Source organism: Vombatus ursinus, unplaced genomic scaffold (assembly GCF_900497805.2).
Source record: "Vombatus ursinus unplaced genomic scaffold, bare-nosed wombat genome assembly UNPS02009918.1, whole genome shotgun sequence".
In the NCBI taxonomy this organism is placed as follows: Eukaryota; Metazoa; Chordata; class Mammalia; order Diprotodontia; family Vombatidae; genus Vombatus; species Vombatus ursinus.
Genome location: NW_020949696.1, coordinates 1,222,936 through 1,248,485, shown reverse-complemented (window position 1 = coordinate 1,248,485; position 25,550 = coordinate 1,222,936). Strand labels below are relative to the sequence as shown.

Sequence of the window (25,550 nt, the reverse complement as noted above, 5' to 3'; positions counted from 1 at the left end):
TTGCTCCTCAGCCCTTTATAATCTAGCATCCAATCACATCATTCAACTGAAACATCTTTCTTTGAGTTAACCAATGACCTGGTGGCCTTTTCTCCATCATCCTTGACCTCTCTACAGCATTTCCTGCTGTGGACCAACCACTCCTCCTGGGGTTTTGTGACACTCCTCTCTCCTGGTTTCTCTCCTACCTGTCTGGTTACTCTTCACACCCCTTCGTTTAGATTATCACCCTGGTACCACCCCTCTGTGCATCTCAGGGATCTCTTCTTTCTATAGGTATTATTCACTTGGTCTCATCAGGTCCCATAGATTCAACCCTTCCTTCCATGCAAATGACTTCCAGATCTCCACATTCGGCTTTAGTCTCCTTCCTAAGCTGCAGCCCCACATCACCAACTGCCTACTGACATTTTCAATGCCTTGTCCCCTAGGCCTCTCAAACTTAATGTAACTAGACCAGAACTCATTGTTCTTCCCTCTCTTATTCTTCACTTCCCTCTTTCTGTTGCAGGCACCACTATCTTCTTAGTCACCCATGTTCATCATCCTCAGCTCTTCTCTCTCCCACATATCCAATCAGTTACCAAGTCTTGCCGATTTTACTTCCCACAGTCTCTTCCATCGGTCACTTTGTTTCCACTCAGTCATTACCCAAGCTCAAGCCCCCTTCACCTCCTAGCTGGAGCAATGCAACAATCTCCTAACTGATCTCCCATTCTCCATCTCTCTTTTCTTCAATCCCTCTTCCATACAACTGCCAAATTGTTATTCGTCTCCCCCCGCCGCCCCCAGAAGCTTTACTAACTCCCTTTTCCTTCTGGGATAAAATACAAATTCCTCTGTTGGTCTCATAAAGCCTGGCATAACCTGATCCCTTCCTACGTTTTCTTACACCTAATACCCATCCTCCCATGTACTCAGTGATGACATGGGCCTCCTAGCTGTTCTCCCCACAGTCTCCATTTCCCTATTTTGGACATTTTCACTGGTTGTCCTTCCTGCTTGGAACTTCCTTCCTCATCTCTGCCTCCTGGCATCCCCAGTTTCCTTCAAGTCCTAGCTAAAAATCCCACCCTCTGCCCCAAACCTTTCCCAATCCCCCTTAATTCTGGTGCCTTCCCTCCAATGATTATCTCCAATTTAGCCTGTCCATAAATCGAAGGGGTTGTCTCCTGTTAAAGTACGAGCAGGCACTGTCATTGTCTGGCACCTAGTAGGTGCTTAAAAAATGCTAGCTGACTAAATGGCTTTAGAAACTCTTCCTACCTGGTTCCAGTATATTTTGCCAGGCTTACTGCATGTTACTCTCTTCCACATGCTTCATGTTACAGTTTAACTGCTTGGTTTGCTGTTACATTCCACGCCTTTACCCAGCCTGTCCCTCCCACCTGGCATCTGCTCCCTTACTTTTTTTGCATCTTAGATCCCACTTATACTTCAAAGCCCAGTTAAGGAACCACCTCCTACAGGACACCCAACCTGATGCCCTCTGTTGTGAGTCCTCCCCACCAAAAAAAACCAAAAACCAAAAAACAACCTTCTACATGATTTCTGATAAATTTTTCCAGTCATGTTGTTTTGTCCCAATAAAACACAATCTCCTTGAAGACATAGACTGTTTTGTTTTGATTTAGTCAATTGATCAGTAAGTATTTAAGGGCCCAAGCACACGCAAGTGATTAACAAATGATTTGTGAATGACTGGGTCTCCCCAGGCAGAGTAGAGCAGGCTCACCACCTCCCCAGACCCAGGCACAGAAAGGCATCTCTTTCTGAAGCCCAAGTTCACTAGTACTTTTCAGCTGCCACTCTTTTAGATCCAGCAATCCCCTAGTATTACGTTTCATCTTTTAAGATCCTAGTCAGCCTGGGTAGACATTGTCAGCAGGCAGACCTCAGCCCTATGTAAAGCAAAGTTGGAAACCAGAGCTTTGTACGAACAGGCTTCATTGGGAGGTAGTGAGCTTCTCCTGAGGGATCATCTCAGGTATAGGCTGGATGGGCGGGCCCTTGCAGGGTATGGAAGGGAACGCATGCTCAGTCAGGTACAGTGGAATGAACTGGGGGTTTAGAAAATCAGTTAATTTGGGGTGAAATGCTGCCTTTGCCAATTCTCTGTGACCTGGGGCGAGTCACTTCTTTGGGTCTCATTCTTCCCCAAGTGCAAAATGAAGGGGTTGACCTAGGTAACTTCTAAAGTTCCCTCCCAGTCTTTGATTTATGATCTGGGGACCCTGAAGGACTCTCTTCTGGCCTGCATTTTATAGATGAGGAAGCAGGTCCAGATGATCCAGTAGCACAGTGCCAGCATTCAAACCCAGGCTCGCATGTTCTCATGCCCAGCCTGCCTTCCTGGGCCTTCTGCAGCAGGCAGACACAAACATGGCACCAAGCCTTCCCCAGAGTCCTATGGAGGGGCCTACAGTACCATTAATGAGTACTTTTTACTTCTCAAAGTACCACACAGAACCAGCCCCCCAGCATCATCTGGCTCTTTGACCATGACAGACGACTTCTTGGAACCACAGAGAACAGGAGGCCAGCTAAGCATTTATTGCATATCTAACCTTCCCCAACACAGCCCTCCTTCCATCTTTAAAAGAAAGTAAAAAAAAAAAGTTTTTCCTTTAAAAACAAAATCAACCACAAATAAGAAAAGCAAAAAAAATTAAAAAAAAAAAATCCCAAGAATGGTCCAACCAGAGGCTCTCTGTGCCCCAACCCAGTTATAATTTTTTTTCCCCAGGGGGTCTCTCCACACTCATCCACCCAGAGTCCCCTGGGAAGGGGAGTCCAAAGGTCATGTTACCTCAGGGGGCTAGGCTAGGCAGGCACCCTGACCCCAAGGGGACTAAGGAGGGAGGAGGAAGCTGCATCAGCCCATAGGACCAGTCAGAAAGTTGTAAACAGCCAAACCTAGCTAGCTTATATTAGAAAAGAGGATACTGGGGGGTGTGGGGAGGTCTTCATGGGGCTCAAAGGGGGAAATGAAGCTATGGTTGGCTTCCTGGGGGAACTCCATGTTCCCTGGTCACAGCTCAAACTGCAGATCTAGCTTCACACAAAGGTTTCAGTTCTCAGTAAATCTGCCTTCTTGAGAAGGGAAGTTAAGCCGTGTGCCCCACCCCGGTGCCAGCCCCAAGTCACACTCCCAAGGAAGAGATGGAAGGGATTTTACAATGACCTGCCCAAGGGCAGCTGGCTCAGGGGCCCCCTGGCTCGGAGGGAACTCTTATAGTACCATCCTGTGGTGTTGCAAGAGTTTAAACAAAAACCCCTACTCCCCGAAGTGGCTGGTCCAGAAGCCAGACCACAGGCCTCCCAATATAGGGATGGAGCCCATACGGGGCGTCTATGATACACCAAACCTTACGCTGAGGCCCGTTGTAATTTTTAACCCCAGAGTATATAGGAGGCAGCACATTTCCACGTGGCTGCCCTGGGAGTCACGGTCTGTGGGATTCGAGGGAAGAAGGGGGGTGGGGCCCAGAGCCTCTGACCACCCCCCCTCCCTGGTTCTATGGCTTATTTATGGGTCTGAGGTTGCCTTGTGGGGCAGGAAGGCTTTAAGTGGCTTAGAGGGAGGAGAAGAGGGGGATGGCTCTTGGCCCCCAAAGGCAGTGTAGGGGAGACTGCAAGACCCAGACTCCTAGGACGAGCCACTGCTCTGGTCTCTGCTCCAGGCACCTGTGACCTTGCCCTCCTGCCCAGGGGCTAAGGATGGGATCCTGCTTCTGCCCCCAAGTTTAAAGTCCCAACCAGGCTAGAAGAATGACTGTGGACGGTGGCTTGGGCATAATGACCTTGACCTCCTGGAGTAGGCTTAACAGATAAGTGGGCCTAAGAGAGGGGAACAGAGCAACCAGGAGGTCTGTGACCCAGAGGGAAGGTGACTGACATCATGTTCACTACACACTCCCAGATGGAGGCCACACACACACACACACACACACACACACACACTCTCTCTCTCTCTCTCTCTCGTGCAGAGAACCACACACTGGGAAATACCCTCCATAGACTCAATTCCGCAGGTTCACTCAGACATGGGGGGAGCCCTCCCCTCAACCCCAGCAGGACACACCTCCCAGGTACCCATATATTCAAAGAAACACCCTCCCTGAAACATAAAACCCCAGAGAGGGACACTTCCCCCAGGACCACACCGTCCCAGATACCGTCTTTGACACGCACGTTCCTCCTGCTTCCCTCCCCTACACAGGGGGAAAACCTTGGAAGCTGCAGCAAAGGTCTGCCTCGTGACCAAGAGCCCTTCCTCAGCCACTCACACAGGGAACTTGTTCCTGTCTCTGCCTTGCGGTTACCCCACGGAGTCCCTGGCCACTCATGCCTTTGCTCTCTGGATGAGAGGCAAGGCCCTGGGAGGGAGGGGTGGGGAGTGGCGCTAGTCCCTATGGCTTTGATCAAATACCACCATTTGACAGGTGAGGAAACTGAGACCCAGAAAGGCTAGGGGAACTGTCCGAGATCCTACAGCGAGTAGGGGGCAGAGGGTAGGAGCAGCAGCTAGAGACCCTGCCATGCCCCCGGCCTCTGGGACACAAGGTTGGAAAACAAGCATGGTAGGCTGCCCACAGCACCACTCACGAGGGTGAGGAGGAGGGGAGTTGGGAGTTATAAACCAGGATGTTCTCCCTCCTCCAGCTGTGGGGACCTCAGGATTTGCCCTCTGACCCCTTTGGCTCTAGCACCAGGAGTCAGCAGACCGTCCCAACAGGAAGAGTGCTGAGCTGAGTGTCGGCAGACTTAGTTCAAGTCTCTGAACTCTTCTCACTGGATGGCTCCCAGACAAGAAAAACCGCTATCTGGAGCTCTTCTACAGTGGAACGAATGGGCTTTGTGCAGCAGAAAGCCGTGCGCACCCCATTGCTGACGGTGTTCAAGCAGAGGCTAGAATGCTGGGGATCTAGGGGAGGGGACTCCTGTTCAGGGAGGTCAAAATGGAACCAGATGCCCTCTGAGGTCCCCTTCCAACCTGGGCTGGGGGCCTCAGTTTCCCCATCTGTAAAGCACATGGAACTAGATGATCTCTAAGGTCTCTGGCAGTCTCCAAGGTCCCCCAGGAACCCCTGCTGTCACAGTGGACAGGGCCAAGGGGTTTGAGAATGTGGGCAACTTCTAAGTGCTTCAGACCAGACTGGGGGCGAGCGTGGGGGCTCATCTCCTCCTCAAGGCACCCCACCAGCCACCTGCTTGCATCCCTCCCAGAGGTGGGTCAGGAACAAATCTGGGTGACTAATGGACCATGACCAAAAAGAACCAGTCCACTTCCCCTTCTTACTGAAATGAAGGGGAAGGCATGTGCATGCACACTCAGGCACGCATGCAAACACGAGCGCGCACACGTACGCGCACACACACACAGACACACCTTGGTCCAGCCACCAGACCCTAACTCCTGCAGGGAGCCGCAGGACTGGTCTGGGGGCCCTCGTCCGTGGGAAGTACAGGACGAGGGCAGGGTCAGGCAGTGAGAGGTGAAGGGCCGTGGCTCGTCAGCAGACCGTGGTTCTGGAGAAGGCAGCAGCATGCAGCCCCCCTCCCCACCACTGTCCTGCCCAGCAGGCCGGGCCTCTCAGCGGGCGGGCGGCGGTGACAGCACGGGGTGGGCCAGCGTCACATTGAGGGAGTCGTTATGCTGAACCAGCGACGTATGCTTGTAATGTAGCACCAAGTCTTTGAGGGAGGCGTACAGGTTGTAGGGCTCGGCGAAACCATAGCCAGTCACCGTCTTATAGATGACGCAGTGTTTGGTGTCTCCGTCCACCCTGAGAGACAAGAGAAGGCAGAGCTGGTCCTCAGTGTGCCCACAACCCAGGCACCAGCCTGTCCCCAGAGGCCGGGCCCTGGCCTTGCTCTGGGGGAGGAGGGAATGCCCGGGGACTCCAGTGAGGCCTGCAGTTGAGGGCCTGGCCTTGCTCTAGGGGAGGAGGGAATGCCCGGAGACTCCAGTGAGGCCTGCAGCTGGGGGCCTGGCCTTACTCTGGGGGAGGAGGGAATGCCTGGGAACTCCAGTGAGGGCTGCAGATGAGGGCCTGGCCTTGCTCTGGGGGAGAAGGGAATGCCCGGGGACTCCAGTGAGGGCTGCAGCTGAGGGGCTGCCCTCCCATCCGCCAGCCTGACCCAGGCCAGTCCTGAGTACACTTACACCACTGAACAAGCGTAGCAGCCCCGCTGACTGCTCTCGCGGATGAGGAAGGTGCCGTCCCGCTTGCCGCTCAGCATCTCCTCTGCCCGCCCGCGGTTGATCTTTCCAACGTACCAGGTTCGCTCCTCCTGATGGGGCAGGTCCTCTTCCTCGTCCACCATGGAATACTGGCTGTGGGCACGGGCAGAGTTAGGCAGGGACAGCCTCAGAGCCTCCCATGCCCCTCGGGGGAGGCCACCCAGGGAAGGGTGCAGGCACCATCTTATCCCCAGTGCTTAGCACAGTGCCTGGCACACAGTAAGCCTTTAGTAAATCCTGAGTGATCAGCATTCCCGGCTCGCCTCATCTCTGCTTCCTGGCTTCCCTGGCCTCCAACACCCAGGTCAAAGCCTGCCTTCCTGAGAAGCCTTTCCCCATCCCCCCCAGTGCATTCCCTCTGGGACTACTGCCTATTTACACCCTACGTAGCTTAGACAGTCCGCCATATTGTCTCCCATCTCTGGGGCTTAGCATAGAACCTGGCTCCCAGTGAGTGCCGACAGCCCCTCAACTCCTCTGGTTCCTCTCCCGCCTTCCAAAGCCCAAACTTTTCTCTTTTCCTGCCTGGAAGGAGGCTGGGCTCACCACGCCAGCGTACCCCACCCAAGAGGCATTCATGACGTGATTACTACACACTGGGTGTTGGGCACACACAGACAAACCCTGCCCTCATGGAGCTACCTAACAGGGAAGGGAAGGGGGCCAGGCAAGTCTATGCAGGATTACTTGGGTGGAGAACACTGCAGTAGGTGGAGATCAGGAGGGGTTTCCCAGAGGCGGTGGCCTTGAAGGAAGCAAAGGCCTGACAGGTGGAAGGGAGGAGGGAGAGCCCAGGCAGACAGGATGGTCCAGAGCTCAGCATCTCCATCTGGCATCGGTGAAGGGGTAGACAGACGCCGCCACCCCTGGCCTCCTCTCCTCTGAGGTGGCAGCTCTCAAACCACTCAATTAACAAGTATTTACTATGTGCCAGTTACTAAGCGAGGAGCTGGACCACTCAGACCTGGAATTCTTAACTTGGGAAATCCACAAACTTGATTAAAAAATCTGTATATTTTTAGATGAATGCGTTTTGATGGAATTGGTTTCTCTTGTAATCCTATGCATTTTATTTTATGCATTTGAAAACCTTATTCTGAGAAGGGGTCCACAGACTTCTTCCTCTGCAGGCCAAAGGGGTCCAGGACACAAAGAAGGACATGAACCCCTCTCTCCTTTCCCAACATTCTCGGAGGGTCTCGCATGTTTGGACCCAGCCCAGAGGCTCCCTGGATACCTGAGTGGGGAGGGGTCCCTGTTACTGAGACTGACACCCACAACTCCCATTCACCTGGTGGCTTAAGGTTTACGAGGGTTTTCCTCACAACCCCATTTTACAGATGAGGAAACTGAGGCTGAGTTAAGTGACTGGCCCAAGGTCACACAGCTGAGGACTCCAACTCGGGCCTCCTGACTCCAAGGCAGGCTCTCTTTCCACCACTCGACGTGTCCTTTTCCTAAATGGCCAGACTGAAGGAGGACAAGAGGAGGGGTACACTCACTCTTCAGTCTCGTTCCTGATTCCCAGCCACTCATTAATCTTCTTCTGCCGGGCTCCCTTCTGGGTCAGCCACCTGCCAGGTAGGGAGAGAAGAGCCGTCACACCTCACACCCAGCCAGCCTCTGGCTTTTATCAAAGGTCTTTCCCGCTCACAGGCTTTATCGGAGTCAAGGAAGGAGGAGAGACAGGAGAATACCAGCCCCATTTCACAAAAACAGGTCACAAAGACAGAAAGAACTGGAACCACACGGTGCCCGTCCTCCAGGGAAACAGCTGAACAGATAATGACGGACGAGGGAGCCCGCATGCCTCTGTGCCACATGAGAACGGATGAAAGAGATGGGCCCGGGGAGATCCGAATGAGCCGATGCAGAGCAGGGGGGGCGGAACCAGGACAGCAATTCCACAATAACATTCAACGGGATGGTAAAGACGTCGTAGCCGCCACCCCCACCCCCACCCCTACCGCTGCCTTTCTCCAACAACCGGTCATCCAGCTGGGAGCCTGATGAATGAGCAAGAACACAGGGCTCTCCTAAGCCCACTTTCTTGATGATTTCTTAATGTTTTTCCGGACCTTAAATGGCCTCTCTGCAACGTCCATCTACTGCCTCCACGGCCACTGGGAACAGACCAAACCTCATCCCCCTAGCACACAGCCCTTCAAACACCCGGAGGCGTTTTTGACGTTTTTCACATCGTCCCCAAGATTATTCTCCTTTAGACTAAACACTCCCAGTTACGTCAGTGAATTGTCTACAGATCACAGGTCTGGAGCAAAAAGGGATCCATGGGCCTCTCACTGGACCCATTTACTCATCTGCACCAATGGGGCTACAGAACATTCAACCAGGCAAGTCTATACATGATTATTCAAGCAGGAGAAGGGCTCTAATTAACTAGACAGGGTGCAGATTAGGAAGGGCTTCCTGGAGGAGGTGGCCTGTGAGCTGAGCCTTGAAGGAAGTATGGAGGAAAAGCTTTCCAGCCATACAGGGACAGGGGAGGAAACTGAGGTACACAGACATTATCTGACTCATTTGAGACTACCCAGGTAGTAAATATCACAGCTACAATTCTAACCCTGGTCCTCTGAATCCAGTCATCAACTTAAGGCCTTTAACCAAACTGGCTTCCTGAAGCATCTAGAGGACTCTTAGCAATATTCCCAGCTCATCAATATTCTTCCCTAAACTAGAGAGTCAGGAACTGAACACAATAGTCCTACTCCAGAAAGGGTCTAACCCAGACAAAATCCAGCTATGCCCTCGGTAAAGCAACCTTAAATTACATCAGCCACACCACACACACAGCGAGGAGTGGTTTATCCTTTGTACTGTATCCCCAGAACCTAGCAGAGTGCCTGGCACACCTGAAGCCCTTAATAAATCCTTATGGCGGCTGAGCGCCTGGGCCGTTCAAATTCCAGGACTGATCTGAGACAAACCCCAGGGGTTACAGTTTGCCAAGTAATGAAGATAAGGTACCACCAGGAAAAGCTGCAACCATTTCCTCCCTTGCCCCTTCTGAGGGCAGATTTCTCAAACTCTGACCTCCAAGATAAGAGCAAACATTCCCCCCCAGCCACCAGACAGACACACAAGACACACACACACACTCTTATTCTCATTCATTCTCTCTCTATATATATAGATACACACACAACACACACACACACTCTCTTATTCTCTTTCTCTCTCCCTCTCTCTCTTTCTCTCTCTCTCTCTATATATATATACACAACACACACACTCTTATTCTCTCTCTCCACACACACACACTCTTATTCTCTTTCTCCCTCTCTCTCTCTCTCTCTCTACACACACACACACTCTCTTATTGTCTCTCTCTCTCTATATATATTTATACACAACACACACACACAGACACACACACTCTTATTCTTTCTCTCTCTCCACACACACACACTCTTATTCTCTCTCCACACACACACACACACACACTCACACACACACTCTAATTCTCTCTCTCCACATACACACACTCTTATTGTCTCTCTATCCCTCTCTCTATATATACACACAACACACACACACACTTTTATTCTCTCTCTCTCTCCACACACATACACACACACACTCACCCCCTCCTGGCCCACTCCTGATAGTGGCAGGCAGACAGTAAAGAAGGTCCCTGCCCTGGAGGGGTCTGGGCGGGACAGATGCCCTGATGGGGAAGAATGCTGAAGGTGGATGCAGTTGGGTGCAATACTAGCCGGCGGCCACAAGGAGGCGGGCTCCCTGCAGGCCCCGAGGTCTAGAGCTGCTCTGGGAGGGGACACTCACACTAGGTACTGGTCCCGGATTTTCCGCAGCTGCATGAGGTCCGGCTTGAGGCTGTTCATGCGTTTGTCGATCTCCCGGTTGTCGGCTGCCTGGGCCCGCAGGTCCTGCTCCAGCTTCATTTTGCTGTCGTGAATCTCTGCTATTCGGGACTTGAGCTTCTCGGAATTCATCAGGATCCTGGAAGGGGGTGGGGGTGTTACAGAATCCTAGCCCGTGAGACCCTCAGGACACGGCACGTGGGTGTCAGAGACTACCTCGTGCAACACGTTCACTCTACCGAAGAGAGGTCCTCACTTTCTCAAGGTCACGAAGGGAAGCATGTGAAGGTAGGGAGCAGAAAGGAAAGAATGGGGCCGGCAGGTGGACCGCAGCCAGGGAGCGCCCTGGGGAGAAGTGACCCTCAGATTGTGGCTAGGACACCGAGGCAGGAGAAATGTCCGGGTCAGGGAGGGTATATAGGGAGAAATAATGGGAGGGGGGGTCCAGACAAAGGGAACGGGGAGAAGCAAACAAGCCCGGCAAGGAGAGGCGATGGGGAGAGAGTGAAGGGGCCCAAAGATGCCCCTCCCCAGCATCCCCGGGCACCCCGGGCTCAGCAGGCTGGCGGTGCTCACCGCTGAATCTCCTTCTCATTGCCTTCTCGCCGGAAGCGTTCCAGGTAATCCTTGCTGCACTTCTCCTGCGTCTGGCCCTGCTCCTCGAAGATTTTGATGGTCTCGTTGAAGGCCTCGATGGCTGTCCGCTTCATCTGCAGCTCCTGGGGATGGGCACAGGCAGAGGGTGTCGGAGCTTTGCCTTTCCTTCCCGGGCAGAGGCAGCAGCAGCAGGGGCCCACCCCAGTGCGGCCTGGCTGTTCCTGCACTTCCCTCACGCCTTAGCGGCCCACCCCCTCCCTTTAGAGAAAGGCCACAGGAATCTGAGGCCCGAATGAGCTCTTCAGGGAACAGATGACCGTCTTGTAAACCAGGGTAAGCAGAGTCGGAAAGGTGCCCAAGAATTCCTTCCCAGTGCTCAATTTCATAGAAATTTAGAGCTCTGTCTCATAGGCTGTCAATGCTGGGAGGGCCCTTAGAATGTCAGAGCTGGGAGGAACCTTAGAACCCAGAATGTCAGAGCTGGGAGGGCCCTTAGAACCCAGAATATTAGAGCGGAGAGGGTCCTTAGAACACAGAAAGTCAGAGCTGGGAGCGTCGTTAGAACACAGGATGTCAGAGCTGGGATGGTCCTTAGAACACAAAACATCAGAGCTGGGAAGACCCTTAAATGTTATCAAATTCATGATTACAAATAGGGAAACTGAGGCTTCCAAAAGGAAAAGGAACTGACAGGAGGTCCCACAGTAGGTCTGGCAAAGCAGGCCTAACACCCAGGTTTCCTGACTCCCCATTCCACCAGACTTTCTTGCTATTGCTCTGGGTGCTGTAGGGTAAGATGGGGGTGGATGTAGCTATACACAACAAAGAGATTTGGCCAGCTAACATTTATTTAGTGTACTTTAAAGTTTACATTTATCATTTACATGAATTTATATTCACCCTGTTTTTGGGATACTTGCTATACCCCTAAGTGGTAGGCACTATAGGTAATTATCCCCATTTTACAGATGAGGAAACTGAGAAGGATATTCCTTAACATTGGGCTGAGGTTGTCTTCTTGTAATTCATTCATCCATTCAACCCTCACGATGCCCACGCCAGGAGGCAAGGCGTGGTGCCTGATACTGGGCCCTCTTGGTCCTCATTCTGAGCATATTCTAGGAACCTGAGCCAGGTTCTGGGAGGCTGCAGCATCACCCACCCCCCCAGCCCTGCTCTGCTGGGGACCCCAGGTTTGGTCACAGGCCCTGATGCCCCCATAACCCTCAGTGTTTCCAGAGTCAGGCTCCCCGGGGCAGCTGGGAGACACCTGGGATACCTGGGAAGTACGGGTATATTCCTCATAGAGCAGGTCGTATTCTCGGCTCTTGTCCTGATACTGCTGATGATAAACCTTCAGCTGTTCACCAACGGCCTCAACGCTATCCTCCTTCACCACCTGGTCCTGGGGGCAGAGGGCAGAGTGAGGCAGGTAAGCTCCCTGGAACCAACCTGGCCCCGAAAGGCCCTGAACAGGCCCCTAACCTTTGTTTTTGTTTTTTGTTTTTTTGGTGAGGCAATCGGGGGTTAAGTGACTTGCCTAGGGTCACACAGCTAGTAAGTATCACGAGTCTGAGGCCACATTTGAACTCAGGTCCTCCTGACTCCAGGGCCGGTGAACAGGCTCTAATCTTACCCAAGCCAGCATGATGATAACAGTGCACATTTGGTTAGCAATTTTAAGTGCTCTATATACATCATCTCATTTGATCAATGGATAAACTTTGACCCATAGAGGGGAAGGGATCTGCTGGAAGTCACTGGGAATCAGAGGAAAAGCAAGTCAGTCCAATCCAAAAAGCAATAATTAAGCACCCATTAGGTTCCAGGTACTGTAGGGAGAGGAAGAAAGCAACACTCAGTGCCTGCCCTCAGGGCGCTTCCATTCCACTGTCTAAAAAAACCAGTCAGGATAATAGTTGACATCACACAGCCTTAGAGAGAGAAGGGACCTTAAGAAGCATCCAGCCCAAGCCCCTCATTTTACAGATGAGAAAACCCTGAGAGCTTAGAGGCCTTGCCCAACATCGCACAGGTATTCGCTCAGGCTTTCGTCAGGAGGGGGCACATGTACCAAGTGAGCACTGATGGAAGCTAAGGCTTCTAACAGAGAGGTAAGGGAGAGCGCCTTCTAGCCATGGGGGCACAGCCAGTGCAAAGACCCTGTGGTGGGAGATGAAGGTTCCAGATGACACAAAGCTGACAGCAGCTGGCTAATATTCTGAACGATAGAGTCAGGATCTAAAAAAGATACATGGGTTATGTTTCCAGCTAATTTATACGTTGTCTCCCTCATTAGAGCATATGCTCCTTAGGGCAGGAACTCTGTTTTTGCCTTTTTTTGTATCTCTGGTGCTTAGCATAATTCCTGGAAATAGCAGGTGCTTAATAATTGCTTATTGACTAGCACACAGTAGGTGCTCAATGAATTCTCATTGACAGGGATATATAAGATGTAGTAGGAATAAATGTAAAACTAAAAAAAAATCGGTTGTTTAGCTGGGGGTGAGGAAGCTGTGGCTAGTGAGCAGTCCAAGCTGAGCTCCTCAGGCTCCCAGGCGTTCCCACTGCACTAGTCGCGCCCCTTCTCCTCCCGGGCAGGACCCGTCCATCCTCAGACCTGCTGATGCTTGGACACGGGATAGAGCAGCCGTGTGTCCAGCTTGGCGTTGTACTGGGCCAGCGACTCATGTCTGTAGTGGGTGATGAGCTCCACCACGGAGCCAAAGGTCAGGGGCTCGGAGAAGCCGTACTGCCCATCTCGGTGGAAGACCTTGATCAGTTTGTTATTCCCGCCCTTCCTGCAGGAGGTGGGACAGGGGTCAGGAGCTGGACAACGCTGGATCACCTCGGGGGTCCTGACAGCCCCCTCTGACGCTCGCACCCAGGAGGGATGTGGTGTGCAGCCCAGCCTCCCTTGTCACTCTGGGCCAATTCCTAAGCCCCCCGCCCCCTGTCCCCCGATGGGACTCCTGCAGACCCCACATCGCCAGTCCCACCTCCCTGGGAGCCAGAGCTGCAGAGGATGGCTCGCCAGTTTACAGCTGGGGAAACAGACGGGGCTTGAGGTTGCCAAGCTGGGGAGCCAGCACGTGGACCCCCTCAGATTCCCTAGAGCCCCAGTACCTGAGGGTCAGCGTGTATTCACCCTGGATCTTGCTAGATGCGTCCCGGACGAGGAAGGTACCATCTGGAGTGTCCCGAAGTTTCTCATTCACCTCTTCCCTGCAGGGAGGGGAAGGGGTTGGATCTTAAGCCAAGGGGGTCTACCCCTGGCCAGACGCCCATGATGCCTTCCTTTTGGGCTGCTAGCAAACCCCCAGCCCGCAGAATCATCCTCATCCTTTCCCTGGCCCCACTCACCACCACCCTCTGCCTGCCTAGGTGTTCTCTCTGTCTCTCTCTCCCTCTGTCTCCCTCTCTCTGTCTCTGTCTCTCTCTCTCTTCCTCCCCGAGGTCCAGATCTCAAAGCCCTTTTGATCCACCCAGACCAGCCCCAAAAGCACAGGTATTCGCATGGACTCCCATCCCATGCCCATTATACAAAGGGGAAAACCGAGGCCCAGAGAGGGAAAACAAAAGTTCCTCTCATCGCTCATGGAGTTAAGACCACGACTGCTCCTCCCCCTTTCCCAAGTTGGCAGCTTCCGTGTTACCTGGAAATGTCACCCCAATACCACTCGGCTTCCTGGAGAGGGGCGTGGCTCCCGTTAGATAGGCTGCCAGCCTGGACCTTGGGTTTGGGAGGCTTTGGGGGTAGGGCTGGAATAAAAGCAGGCTAACATCAGACCAGGATGTCCTGGCCCCGTTTACCTCTAACCAGGATCCCCTGGTGCACCCCCTCCCTACCAGGGTCCTAAGCCCTCCCAGGTTGGAACAGAGTCATTTTACAAGATGAGGAAACTGAGGCCCGCAGGGCTCAGTGACTTGCCCAATGACTTTACACAGCTTGTGAGAATAGTGAGGGAGGATTCGTATCCAGGGCTTCCTGCCCAGTGCTCCATCCACTATACCAGGCTGCTGTCCTGAGGCAGGCACTGGAAGGAAGGCCCAGGGGCCGACCAGAAGGGGTTTCAGCGGCCTTTACCTGGGGGCAGTGGCTCCTGTTCCTCCTCCTGCTCCTGCAGCAGCATTTCCAGGAACAGGGCCGAGAAGTCAGGGGTCTGCTCAGGCCTGGGGGCGGGAGCAAGGTCAGGGCCAAGGTGCTGGTGTCCCTTCCAGTGCCCACCCTCTGCTCCCCTCCAGCCTCCTTCCCTTTGTCTATCGCCTGCCCTCCCTCCATCACTGTCCTCCCTTCTTTCCTCCCTCCCTCCTTCTCTCCCTTTCTTCCTTCTTCCCTCTCTTCTTTCCTTCCTTCCCTTCCTACTTTCTTTCCTTCCTCCCTCCCTCTTTCCTTTCTTCCTCCCTCTCCTTCCTCCCTTCTCTCCCTTCCTTCCTTCCTCCCTCCCTCTCTCTCCCTCCTCCCTCAGTCCTTCCTTCTTCCCTCTCTTCCTTCCTTCCTTCCCTTCCTACTTTCTTTCCTTCCTCTCTCCCTCCTTCCTTTCGTCCTCCCTCCCTCTTTCCTTTCTTCCTCCCTCTCCTTCCTCCCTTCTCTCCCTTCCTTCCTTCTTCCCTCTCTTCCTTCCTTCCCTTCCTACTTTCTTTCCTTCCCTCTCTCCCTTCCCTTCCTCCCTCTCCTTCCTCCCTTCTCTCCCTTCCCTTCCTCCCTCTCTATGCATCTTTCCTTCCATGCCTTCCTCCCCTCTTTGGTCATGTACATACATACCCAGTGGCTGGCAGCCTAAGTAGGAGAGGCCCAAAGATCTCCCCGAGGGCCTGGGGGCCCAGGCCGCTGCCCTGGGCTTGGGCCTGGGCCTGCCGGGCCACCCTCCCCAGGTGCTGGAGCAGGAAGCGCAGAGTCAGGGCGTTGTGCAGGGGAACCAGGGGAGGCTCCAGCACCGCCTGCAGCTGCTGCCTCCTCCATCCCGCTGATGCCGTCGCTGCGGCTGGGCTGGCTATCTCTGAGGAGGGACAGCTAGGGCATGAATCACCAGGGCCTGCCCAGCCTCCCAGGCCCTTCCCCAAACCAACCAACCAGGGCCTAGAGGGATCCCCCCGGCCATGGGCACCACGGCTAGGCTGGCCCAAGGTCAGCCGGGGATCCTCTCATCCCAACCTGCTCCCACCTCCCTGCCCAAGGGACCTGAGCATTCCTGCTCCCCTGACTGTCGAGACAATCATAGGGGACTTACCCTGCAAGGCATGAAGCATATCCCCGTGGGCTCCAGGTGGCACAAGGGGCCTGGGCAAAGCTTGTAGGTACCCCTTCAGGGCCTCAGAAAGGGTGGCCACATCCCACTGATCCACGTCACTCAGAGTCCAGTCTGCCAGGGGGCCGGGAACATGAGGGAGGGAATGGTTGCTTCCTGTCCCAGGGGCCAAGTTGCATCCTTCCCTTCTCACCCCACCCTGCTCAGCATCAAGCATCAGAACTTGGGAGCACACCTTGCCATGAGCCTTCATCATCTGGAGCTCAAGACACAGCCACGTGGGCACCTCTCAGACCCTCCCCACTGGCCCTAAGACCCCAACCACTGGAGGGAGGGGAAGATAAGAAGAGGGAGCAAGTCCCCGAGGAAAGACGTTGCTCACCAATTCTGAGTGGCCGCAGCTCAGAACCAGATGGTCTGTAGAGCATCTCGCTGTCCAGCCCTGCAGAAGGAAGGTCCAAGTAACATCAAACAAACAAATCCTTAGCGAGCTTCTCCAGCAGGGTGTGGGACAAAGGTCTGACGGGGGTGTCAGAAACCACTTCAGATGACTTCCTGAGGGTGAGCTGGAGGTCAATGGGGATGAGCACCAGCCAAGGAAATTCAAGAGAGAGGAGAGGCGCTGGTTCTTAGAACATGAAGGAAGACTGAGGTGAGAAAACGAGCCAAGGAGTGTGGAGCTCAGAAAGATCTGGATGAACCCCATGGATGTTCCAAAGAATGAGGCCGCTAGGTGCCACAGAAGACAGACTGCTGGGCCGGGAGTCAGGAAAACCTGAATTCAAATGCCACATCAAACATTTACTAGCTGTGGGACCCAGGGGGTAAATCTCTTAACCTCTGTTTGCCTTAGTTTCCTCATCTACAAAATGGGGATAATAATAGCACCTACTTCCCAGTGTCGTTGTAAGGATCAAATGAGATAATATCTGTAAAGGGCTTGGCACAGTACCTGGCATATAGTAAGTGCTTCATAAATGCTTATTCCTTTCCCTCCCTTTCTAGCAATGAGTGACTGGTGAGATTCTGTGACTTTACCTGACGTCCATGGGGGAGATGGAAGGGAATGGGGAGAGAGGGGAGCTGAGAGATCTCCTGGGAACAAAGCCCCCTTACCTTTGCGTTCAATGGCTTCCACCAACTTCTGAAGGATGGGAGGTGCTGCCTCGGGAGGGACGAACTGCTCCGGCAGGTCAGGGAGCAGGGTACCAGCTGGCAAGGGAAGAGAAGAACTTTATGGCTATGACGTGGCTGCCCCAAGTTAGGGGTGGGCAGACCCAGGTTCCGGGGGCCAAGCTGGAGGAGACCCGAGAGGCCCCATCCCAGGTGGGTGGCACCTGAGAGAAGCTGTCAGGGAGGGCATGCTAGAAGTCCCAACTAGGGCAGAAACCCCAGCACCAAGACCAAGGGTGAGACCCCAGGGTCAGGGCCTAGACCAAAAAGAGAGAAAAGTCTGTTTTCCTGAGAGGAAGGGAGTAGACACCTTAAAGCCTCCAGAGGGCCTAATGTCCTCCAAATAGCTCAAGGTCACCCCCTCTCACCAGGATTATTTGAACAGACTTCTTCTTCTTCTTTTTTTTTTTTTTTTGGTGAGGCAACTGGGATTAAGTGACTTGCCCAGGGTCACACAGCTAGTAAGTGACAAGTATCTGAGGCCGGATTTGAACTCATGTCTTCCTGACTCCAAGGCCAGAGCTCTATCCACTGTACCACCGAGCTGCCCTGAACAGACTTCTAATCATCCTCCTTGACTCTGGTGTCTCCCTCCACCAATCTTTTTTTTTTTTTAATAAATTTTTATTGATTTCTTTTATTTTTAAATTTCCTCCTGTGTCCCTCCCCCTCCCTACATCATCCCATATAACAAAGACTGTTTAAAAAACAAAAACAAACAAACAAACAAAAAACAAAAATGGAGCAGCCAGGTGGTACAGTAGATAGAGTACTAGCCCTGGAGTCAGGAGGACCTGAGTTCAAATCTGGCCTCAGATACGTACTACCTGTGTGACCCTGGGTAAGTCACTTAACTCTGACTGGCTCCCCAAAATAAATAAAATTAAAAGTTAAAATAAAAAAGAAGAGGAAAAAACCCTAGCACAATTGATCACTACTTTGAATAAAGACTGATGCCATATGCAATGGCCCCTAGCCTTCGAGCCTCCATCTCCACTAAGAAGTACCAAACAATCTGTGTTTGCCAGCAGGGTGAACTCTGGTTTCATCCATCCCAGCTCTGCCTCAACCTATCCTTACCTCCTGATTTTATACATGACTTCCCTTCTTGCTCACCTATGTTATATACACGACTTCCCTCCTGTTCAGCCAAACTGGCCTTCTATCCTTCATGCACAGGCCACACCTTTGCATTGGCTGTGCCCCATACCAGGAATGCAGGACCCTCCTCACCTCAGTTTCTTTCAAAACTCAGCTTAAGGGACACCTTTCCAGGAAACCTTTCCTGATCCAAGCCCCTCCAACTCCCAGATGTTTTTGTCATCACTCCACCACTTTTTTTTGCTATGTATTCATCTTGTAATAGTGATTTATATACATGCTATACTCCAAAAGAATGTAAACTCCCTAAGGGTGAGGCTATTTCATGCCTAGTCCACTGCCCGTCACACAATAGGGGCTTAGTAAATGCTGACTGTGTGACTGACTGAATGACTCTTCACTGGAAAGACAGGTTGGGGCTAATACTATATTTTGTCGCAGACAATGGGGAGCCATGGGTGTTTATTGAGTAAGGGAGTAACATGGTCAGATTGGGGTTTAAGGGAAAAAAATCACTTTGGCAGCTGTTAAACAACATGGAACCATGTACAAAATGTGGGGGCTTAACACCAGAGACAACCTTCCAAGGTGATATTAAATACTTCTTTTTGGGGGGACAGGCAGCATGGCATACTGGATAGAGTCTTCCAGTCTGGAAGAAAAGAGTTCGAATTTCATCTCTGCCACACATTAACTGTGTGACCCTGGGTAAGTCATTTCACAGCTCAGAGCCTCAGTTTCCCCAACTGTAAAATAGGCAATAATAACTCCCCCACCCCATGAGTTCTTGTAAGGATCAAATGAGATAATAACAGTAAAGTGCTTAATACCATGCCTAGCACATAGTAGGTGCTACATAAATGTTAGCTATAATGATTACATTAACGATGCAAGCCATCTCACATTTCTGAGCCTCAGTTTCCCCAACTATAAGATGAGGATAGTAACAGCATTCCCACCCCCACACCCTTCAGGGTTGTTGCAAGGATCAAATGAGACAGTAATTGTAAAGCGCTTAGCACAAGTCTGGCACATAGTAGGTGCTACATGAAGATTAGCTATGATTATCAGCTCAGGAGGGACAAACTGCTCCGACAGGTCAGGGAGCAGGGTACCAACTGGCGAGGGAAGAAAGAACTTCATGGCTATGAAGTGGCTGCCCTGAGACTATTACTGTTGTTGTTGTTAGGATTATTATGTTCACCGTATAACCTTGGGTAAGCCGTTTTTCTGACCCTCAGTTTCCTCATCTGTAAAAGGAGGATAATAATGCCTGTGGAATCTACCTCCTGTGAGGACCAAATGCAGCAGACTACTTTATAAACCTGAGGGTACAGTAGAGGGCGTCCCCAAAGAACTGAAGCAGTTTCATGCTCTGAAAACTTACAAGTGCACCAAGACTTCTGGGGACAGCCTGGGCAGCCAGCGACTCTGACCATTATTACCATCCATTCAGCAGGAGGCAGATCCATCTAACAGCACAACCAGCTGACCCCCGTCTCCCTCCATCTCTCCAAAGACAACAAGCTAAACGCTGTGCTTGAGCCCAGGTAAATCACGCCAGTGGCCTTCCCCTGATCCAGGAAGGATGGGCCGGTGCTCGGGACGGTCCACGTCTCCCCTCTACTGGTTCTCAAAAGCTTTGTTGTTTGGTCACTTTAGTCATGTCTGACTCTTTGTGACCCCATTTAGGGTTTTCTTGGCAAAGATACTGGAGTGGTTTTTTTTGTTTGTTTGTTTGTTTGTTTTTTTTTGGTGAGGCAATCGGGGTTAAGTGACTTGCCCAAGGTCACACAGCTAGTACGTGTCAAGTGTTTGGTCCGAGGCCGGATTTGAACTCAGGTCCTCCTGACTTCAGGGCCGGGGCTGTATCCACTATGCCACCTAGCTGCCCCTTTTTAAAAAAATTTTTTTTTGTGATAGAGTGGTTTGCCATTTCCTTTTCCAGCTCATTTTACAGGTGAGGAAACTGAGTCAAGCAGGGTTAAGTGACTTGCCTAGGGTCACACAGCTAGGAAGTATCTGAGGCCAGATCTGAACTTGGGTCTTCCTGGCTCCGGGCCTGGTGTTCTATCCACTGAGTCACCTAAACTGGACAACCACTTTTTTGAAGAATGCTTCAGAAAAGGTTACTTTAAAGGAACAAGTTAAAAGAGAAGGCCTCTGAGGTTTTTGGAAGACTTCCCAGGACAGGGAACCAGTCCGTCCTAAAGGTTGTGATGGGAGAAGGATGAGAGAGCTGGGCCACATAGTCTGGCGTGCTCTCCAGATCTGGGAAAAGATTTCAAAGGATTCAGAGAAAGGACAGGTCGGTCCTGTGGATCACGGAGAGCTCTTTGAGAGTAGCAGCTGTCTTCTATCTTTCTGGGCATCCCCAGCACTTAGAAGAGCACCTGGCACCTAGCACGCACTTAAATGCTTGCTGACTGACAGACTACAAGAAAAGTCAGTTGAGTGCCTAGTACACAGTGGGCATTTAATAAAGGCTTGTTGACTGACAACGGGAGGAAACAGTACACAGTGAGCATTTAATAAATGCTTGTAGACTGACTGACTACAGGAGGAGTCAGCAGATTGCCTCGTATGCAGAGGCATTTAACATATGCTTATCAATTGACTGACTACAGAAGTCAGCAGAGTACCTAGTACACAGTGAGTATTTAATAAATGCTTATTGACTGATTGCTAGCAGCGTGCCTAGTGCACAGTGGCACTTAACAAATGCTTGTCGACTGACTGACTACAGAAGTCAGCAGAGTGCTTGACAGTTAGCAGGCACTTAATAAATGCTTGTTGACTGACTACAGGTGAAATCAACAGAATATCTAGTAGACAGTGGGCATTTAATAAATGCTTGTTGACTGACAGACTATAAGAGAAGTCAGTTGAGTGCCTAGTACACAGTGGGCATTTAATACAGGCTTGTTGACTGACTGCCTACAGGAGGAATCAGTATACAGTGAACATTTAATAAATGCTTGTTGACCGAGAAAATACAAGAGAAGTCAGTTGAGTGCCTAGTACACAGTGGGCATTTAATAAATGCTTGTTGACTGACTGACTACAGGAGGAGTCAGCAGAGTGCCTCGTATGCAGTGGCATTTAACAAATGCTTGTCAATTGACTGACTACAGAAGTCAGCAGAGTGCCTAGTACACAGTGGGCATTTAACAAATGCTTGTTGACTGACTGACTACACAGAAGTCAACAGAATGTCTAGTCATTTAATAAGTGCCTGGTGACTATCTGACTAGGAGGAATGGGAAACTCTCAAAAAGGAAATTCTGAAGATACAAACAGAAACAACCCTCTGAGGACAAAAAAGAGGAGGTGCCTGGTGCAGTCAACCCAATCTAGTAAACATGCATTAAGTTCCTACTGTATGTGGCACTGTGAGCACAGAGATGAAACAAAGAACAATTTCTGCCCTGAGAGACTTTACACTGAAATTTTAAAAGACAAGAGCAGCTAGGTGGCGCCAGAGTGCACAGAGCACTGGACCAGGAGTCAGGAAGACCCGAGTTCAAATCTGCACTCAGACACTTACTAGCTGTGTGACCCTGGGCAAGTCACTTAACCCCAACTGCCTCCCTTCCCCCCAAAAAGAAAAAAAGAAATTTAAAAAGACACATATATAGAGAAGATGGAGGCAAGAGAAGATGAGATAATAATTGTAAAATGCTTAGCACAGTACCTGGCACACTATACAACTGTCAGCTATTATTTTTATGAATACAAGAGTGTGGAAGGCTGCTTCCTACATGCATAGCGTCCATTGGGCTAAATCTCAGAACAAGGAGAGGCCGTGGAGAAAAGCCCAGGATAACAGAAAGGGCTTTTGGTTGTTGCTACACAGGGAGAAGATGATGAAAGCAGGAGGAGACAGATGCTCAGGGGGACAGGATGAGAACAGACTGTTTTCCTGGTCCGGCTGACATCCCCCCACATCACTTCATTCATAGTCACTATTTCTTCCAACACAACAGCATCCTACAATATTCATGTGGCACAGTTTATTTAGCCATTCCCTAATCAATGGGTTCCTCTGGATGGGATGATAATGACTGCCAGAGAGAAGACCGAATTGCTCTGAACGTTAGACTGGGAAAGGACAGCACAAAAACGGTTGAGAGAACATTGATAACTGAGATGAAGTGAGGAGGAAGTAAGAGCCCCAGTTGTCTGTCTGTCTGTGCTGCACTTGTGACCAGACCCCCGCTGAACCACATCCTTAGGTATACAGGGAGCTGGTGGATATGCTTGCCTGAGCTGCCATCAGGGACCTCTGAAAGACCTGGAGAATTGGGGAAGAGATCACAGGATGAGAGCAAGGCAAATGTGCCACCTATCAAAAAAAAGGTGGTGGGGGAAAGAGAATGGACTATGTAAACTGCAGGTCAGGGTGCTGGATTTCATTTCTGGGCCAAACTGTATTATTAAAGAGATCGCCAATGAGTATCAAGAAAGGGGGTCCCTATATTAGATTGCTTGCCGTCTCGGGAAGAGGCTGAGGGAGAAAAAAATCTGGAACTCAAAATCTTATAAAAGTGAATACTGAAAACTATCTCTATATGTAATTGGAAAAAAAATATTATTAAGTGGAAAATAAAAGGGGAAAAAAAAAAAAGAAAGGGGGTCTCAAAGAGCCAGGTCGGGCCAGACTGTCTGATGGGCTTTCTAAAAGTGGCAATGTGGTAGCTAGAATTTACTTGGATTTTTTTTTTTTTGCAACAGTTTGATAAAAATACCTCATGTTCTTCTTGAGGAAAAAACAGAAATAAGGACGGGATCCGGAGTCAGAAGAGCTGGGCTGGAATTCTACCTTTGAGATGGACAACCTCGGACAAGCCAGTTTCTGGACTCAGGTCTGAACTCAAGTTGAAGTGGAGGAGTCAGACTAGATGGCTTCTGAGAAGCCCCGAGTGTCCCCATGTGCCTGAACCGCTCTGCCCCGTCACCGCCACCTCCTACTGTTCCTGCCGTAGATGTGGCTCAAAGCCTCCCTCCCGCAGGAGGCCTCCGCCGTTGAGACCTCCCTCCATGAGTCTGCATTTATCGGCCATTCAGAGTTATCGACCCTGCTGCCTTCCTACCAGTCGAGTCCTTCAAAGGCAAGGCCCGTGTTTTTGCCTTCTTTTGTATCACCAGCGCTTAACATCGTGCCTGGGACCCAGTCAGCCCTTAATAAATGCTACCCTCTGCTGGAAGACCACCCAGAAGGGGCACCCATCGCCCCTCTAAGAAGCCCTTTGAGACAGCTCTGCTGCTGAGAAGTTCCTCCTGGCATCTCGCCTCAATTGGCCAACCTGCAGTTTCAGCTGTGGCTTCTGGGGTCAATGGCACACGTGCAATGCCTCTGCCAATGACAGACCTTCAGATCTCCCCTCTAATCCCCCATTTTCCCTTTTCCAGGCTAAACATCCCAGTTACTTTGCTGATCCTAGGACCATGTAGAACTAGGAGGAATGGGCAGAGATTGCAGGGGCGGCTTGCTGCTCCACGCCAGGAAAAACTTTCTAACCACAAGAGTTGTCCCAGAGTAGAATGGGCTGCCCCTGGAGGGAGAGACCCCCGCCTTGCTCCACGTCTTCAAGCGCATGTCGGATGTCTACCGGGGCCTGGCTATGTTCGGTGGCGGGGTTCAGCTGAACTAGAGGCCCTGGAGGTACTCCCTTGAATTCTGTGAGCCTGACACATCTCTGATGCATTTGATAACAGGGCCAGAGGATTTAGAGATGGGAAGGAAACTGGGAATATAAACAATTAGTGCAGGAAGGGCTGTTAGAACCCAGAACGTCAAAGCCGGGAGGGCCTCCAGAACCCAGAATGTCAGCGCTGGGAGGGGCCTTAGAACACAGGACGTCAAAGACATAATGCACAGACTGTCAATTCAGAATGTTTCCTCATTTTCAGATAGAGCAGAGGCCCACAAGCACAGTTGCTTTATGTCTAGCTAGGCTCTGCATCCCAAAGGTTTCCTATTCCCAGGGCAGGGTTCTCTATACCTCCACCTCACTGCCCACCCTCCTCACTCTACGTGCCATCCCCAGGACCCAAGACCTCTTCAGTTTTACATTTTCCACTTTCAAGTTCTTGGAACTCACTTTGTGCCCCCTCCCCCCAGCAGCCCCACCCCCCACCTCCGCTCCCAGGAAGGGCGTCATCCTGCTCCTTTCCAGACTGGCTGTTACCAGGGAGGGGAAAAAGTCCTGGCAGGAAGCCCACAGAAGCAGGGGGGAGGGAGCTCTTGGCAGGGAGATACTCAGGGTAAGGGGCCCCATGGAACCAGGGAGATCCAAACCCCACCCACCCAAACGCCTGGAAACCTAACAGGCAGTGAGGGGGAAGGGCATGGTGGGAACAGGGTAAAAGCTTTTACAGGAGAGGGATTCCAGCTGCTATGGGCAGAAGGCCACCGTGGTGACCCTGGCAGAAAGTCTCTGGAGACTGGGGGCCAGGGGGAACATCACCCCACATGAGGGCTTCCTTCATCCCCAACCCTGCTCCAGGAATGTGCTGTGTCAGCAGAACCCCAGTCCTCCTCCCCTCCCCCTTCCCAATTCCCCCCAGATCCTGCTCCAATCTGAATTATGTTTCCTGCCAATTCTGTCTCCAGGGAGCTCAGGAAAAAGAGAGAGAGAGAAAGAGGGGAGGGGGAGAGAGAGACAGAGACAGAGGATGGGTGAGGGGGACAGAGAGAGAGAGAAAGAAAGAAACACACACACACACACACACACACACACACACACACACACACACACACACACCCCCACCTGCACAGTCTAAAGGCCTGAGTATGACTAGACTTTGCTACTTAAAGCCAGGTGATAACTGTAGTTTACTCCATTGTAAAAGGAATGGTTGAATTAGGCGATCGTAACATTATAGATTTAGAGCTGGGAGGGCCCCTGGAGGCTGCCCCAGTCCAACCTCCTCCTCTTACACGTGAGGAAACCAACACCTGGAGGTGTGAAGTGACTTGTTCAAGGTCACAAATACAGTGACAGTGCTGGAATTTGACCTCTGATCCCTAAAGTTTTTCCCAGCTCTGACATCCTGGGTTCTAAGGGCCCTCCCAGCTCAGACATCCTGAGTTCTAAGCGCCCTCCCAGCTCTGACATTCCTTGTTCTAAGGGCCCTCCCAGCTCTGACATCCTGAGTTCTAAGCACCCTCCCAGCTCTGACATTCCTTGTTCTAAGGGCCCTCCCAGCTCTGACATCCTGAGTTCTAAGGGCCCTCCCAGCTCAGACATCCTGAGTTCTAAGGGTCCTCCCAGCTCTGACATCCTGAGTTCTAAGGGCCCTCCCAGCTCTGACATCCTGGGTTCTAAGGGCCCT

At 51.5% G+C, this 25,550-nt stretch overlaps 2 protein-coding genes across 5 annotated transcripts in view; both read right to left on the bottom strand.

Moving 5' to 3' along the window:
• The window catches only part of MPV17L2 (MPV17 mitochondrial inner membrane protein like 2), a 53,752-nt gene extending 48,201 nt beyond the window's left edge, over positions 1 to 5,551 (bottom strand). The window contains 4 exon segments of the mRNA XM_027853120.1: positions 4,290 to 4,379; positions 4,496 to 4,554; positions 4,796 to 4,919; positions 5,393 to 5,551. Coding sequence (XP_027708921.1) covers positions 4,290 to 4,379; positions 4,496 to 4,554; positions 4,796 to 4,919; positions 5,393 to 5,551 — 432 coding nt within the window.
• Positions 2,531 to 25,550, bottom strand: part of PIK3R2 (phosphoinositide-3-kinase regulatory subunit 2) — a 30,498-nt gene continuing 7,478 nt past the window's right edge. For all 4 annotated transcript variants that reach the window (XM_027853082.1, XM_027853084.1, XM_027853081.1 and 1 more), the window contains 14 exons: positions 17,055 to 17,150; positions 16,321 to 16,380; positions 15,921 to 16,052; positions 15,455 to 15,689; positions 14,777 to 14,862; positions 14,346 to 14,451; positions 13,816 to 13,914; positions 13,310 to 13,490; positions 11,969 to 12,094; positions 10,669 to 10,811; positions 10,055 to 10,231; positions 7,750 to 7,821; positions 6,170 to 6,340; positions 2,531 to 5,789 (listed from right to left, as the gene is read on the bottom strand). In XM_027853082.1, coding sequence (XP_027708883.1) covers positions 5,597 to 5,789; positions 6,170 to 6,340; positions 7,750 to 7,821; positions 10,055 to 10,231; positions 10,669 to 10,811; positions 11,969 to 12,094; positions 13,310 to 13,490; positions 13,816 to 13,914; positions 14,346 to 14,451; positions 14,777 to 14,862; positions 15,455 to 15,689; positions 15,921 to 16,052; positions 16,321 to 16,380; positions 17,055 to 17,150 — 1,877 coding nt within the window. In that variant the 3' untranslated portion in view covers positions 2,531 to 5,596. The remainder of the gene's footprint in view (positions 5,790 to 6,169; positions 6,341 to 7,749; positions 7,822 to 10,054; positions 10,232 to 10,668; positions 10,812 to 11,968; positions 12,095 to 13,309; positions 13,491 to 13,815; positions 13,915 to 14,345; positions 14,452 to 14,776; positions 14,863 to 15,454; positions 15,690 to 15,920; positions 16,053 to 16,320; positions 16,381 to 17,054; positions 17,151 to 25,550) is intronic.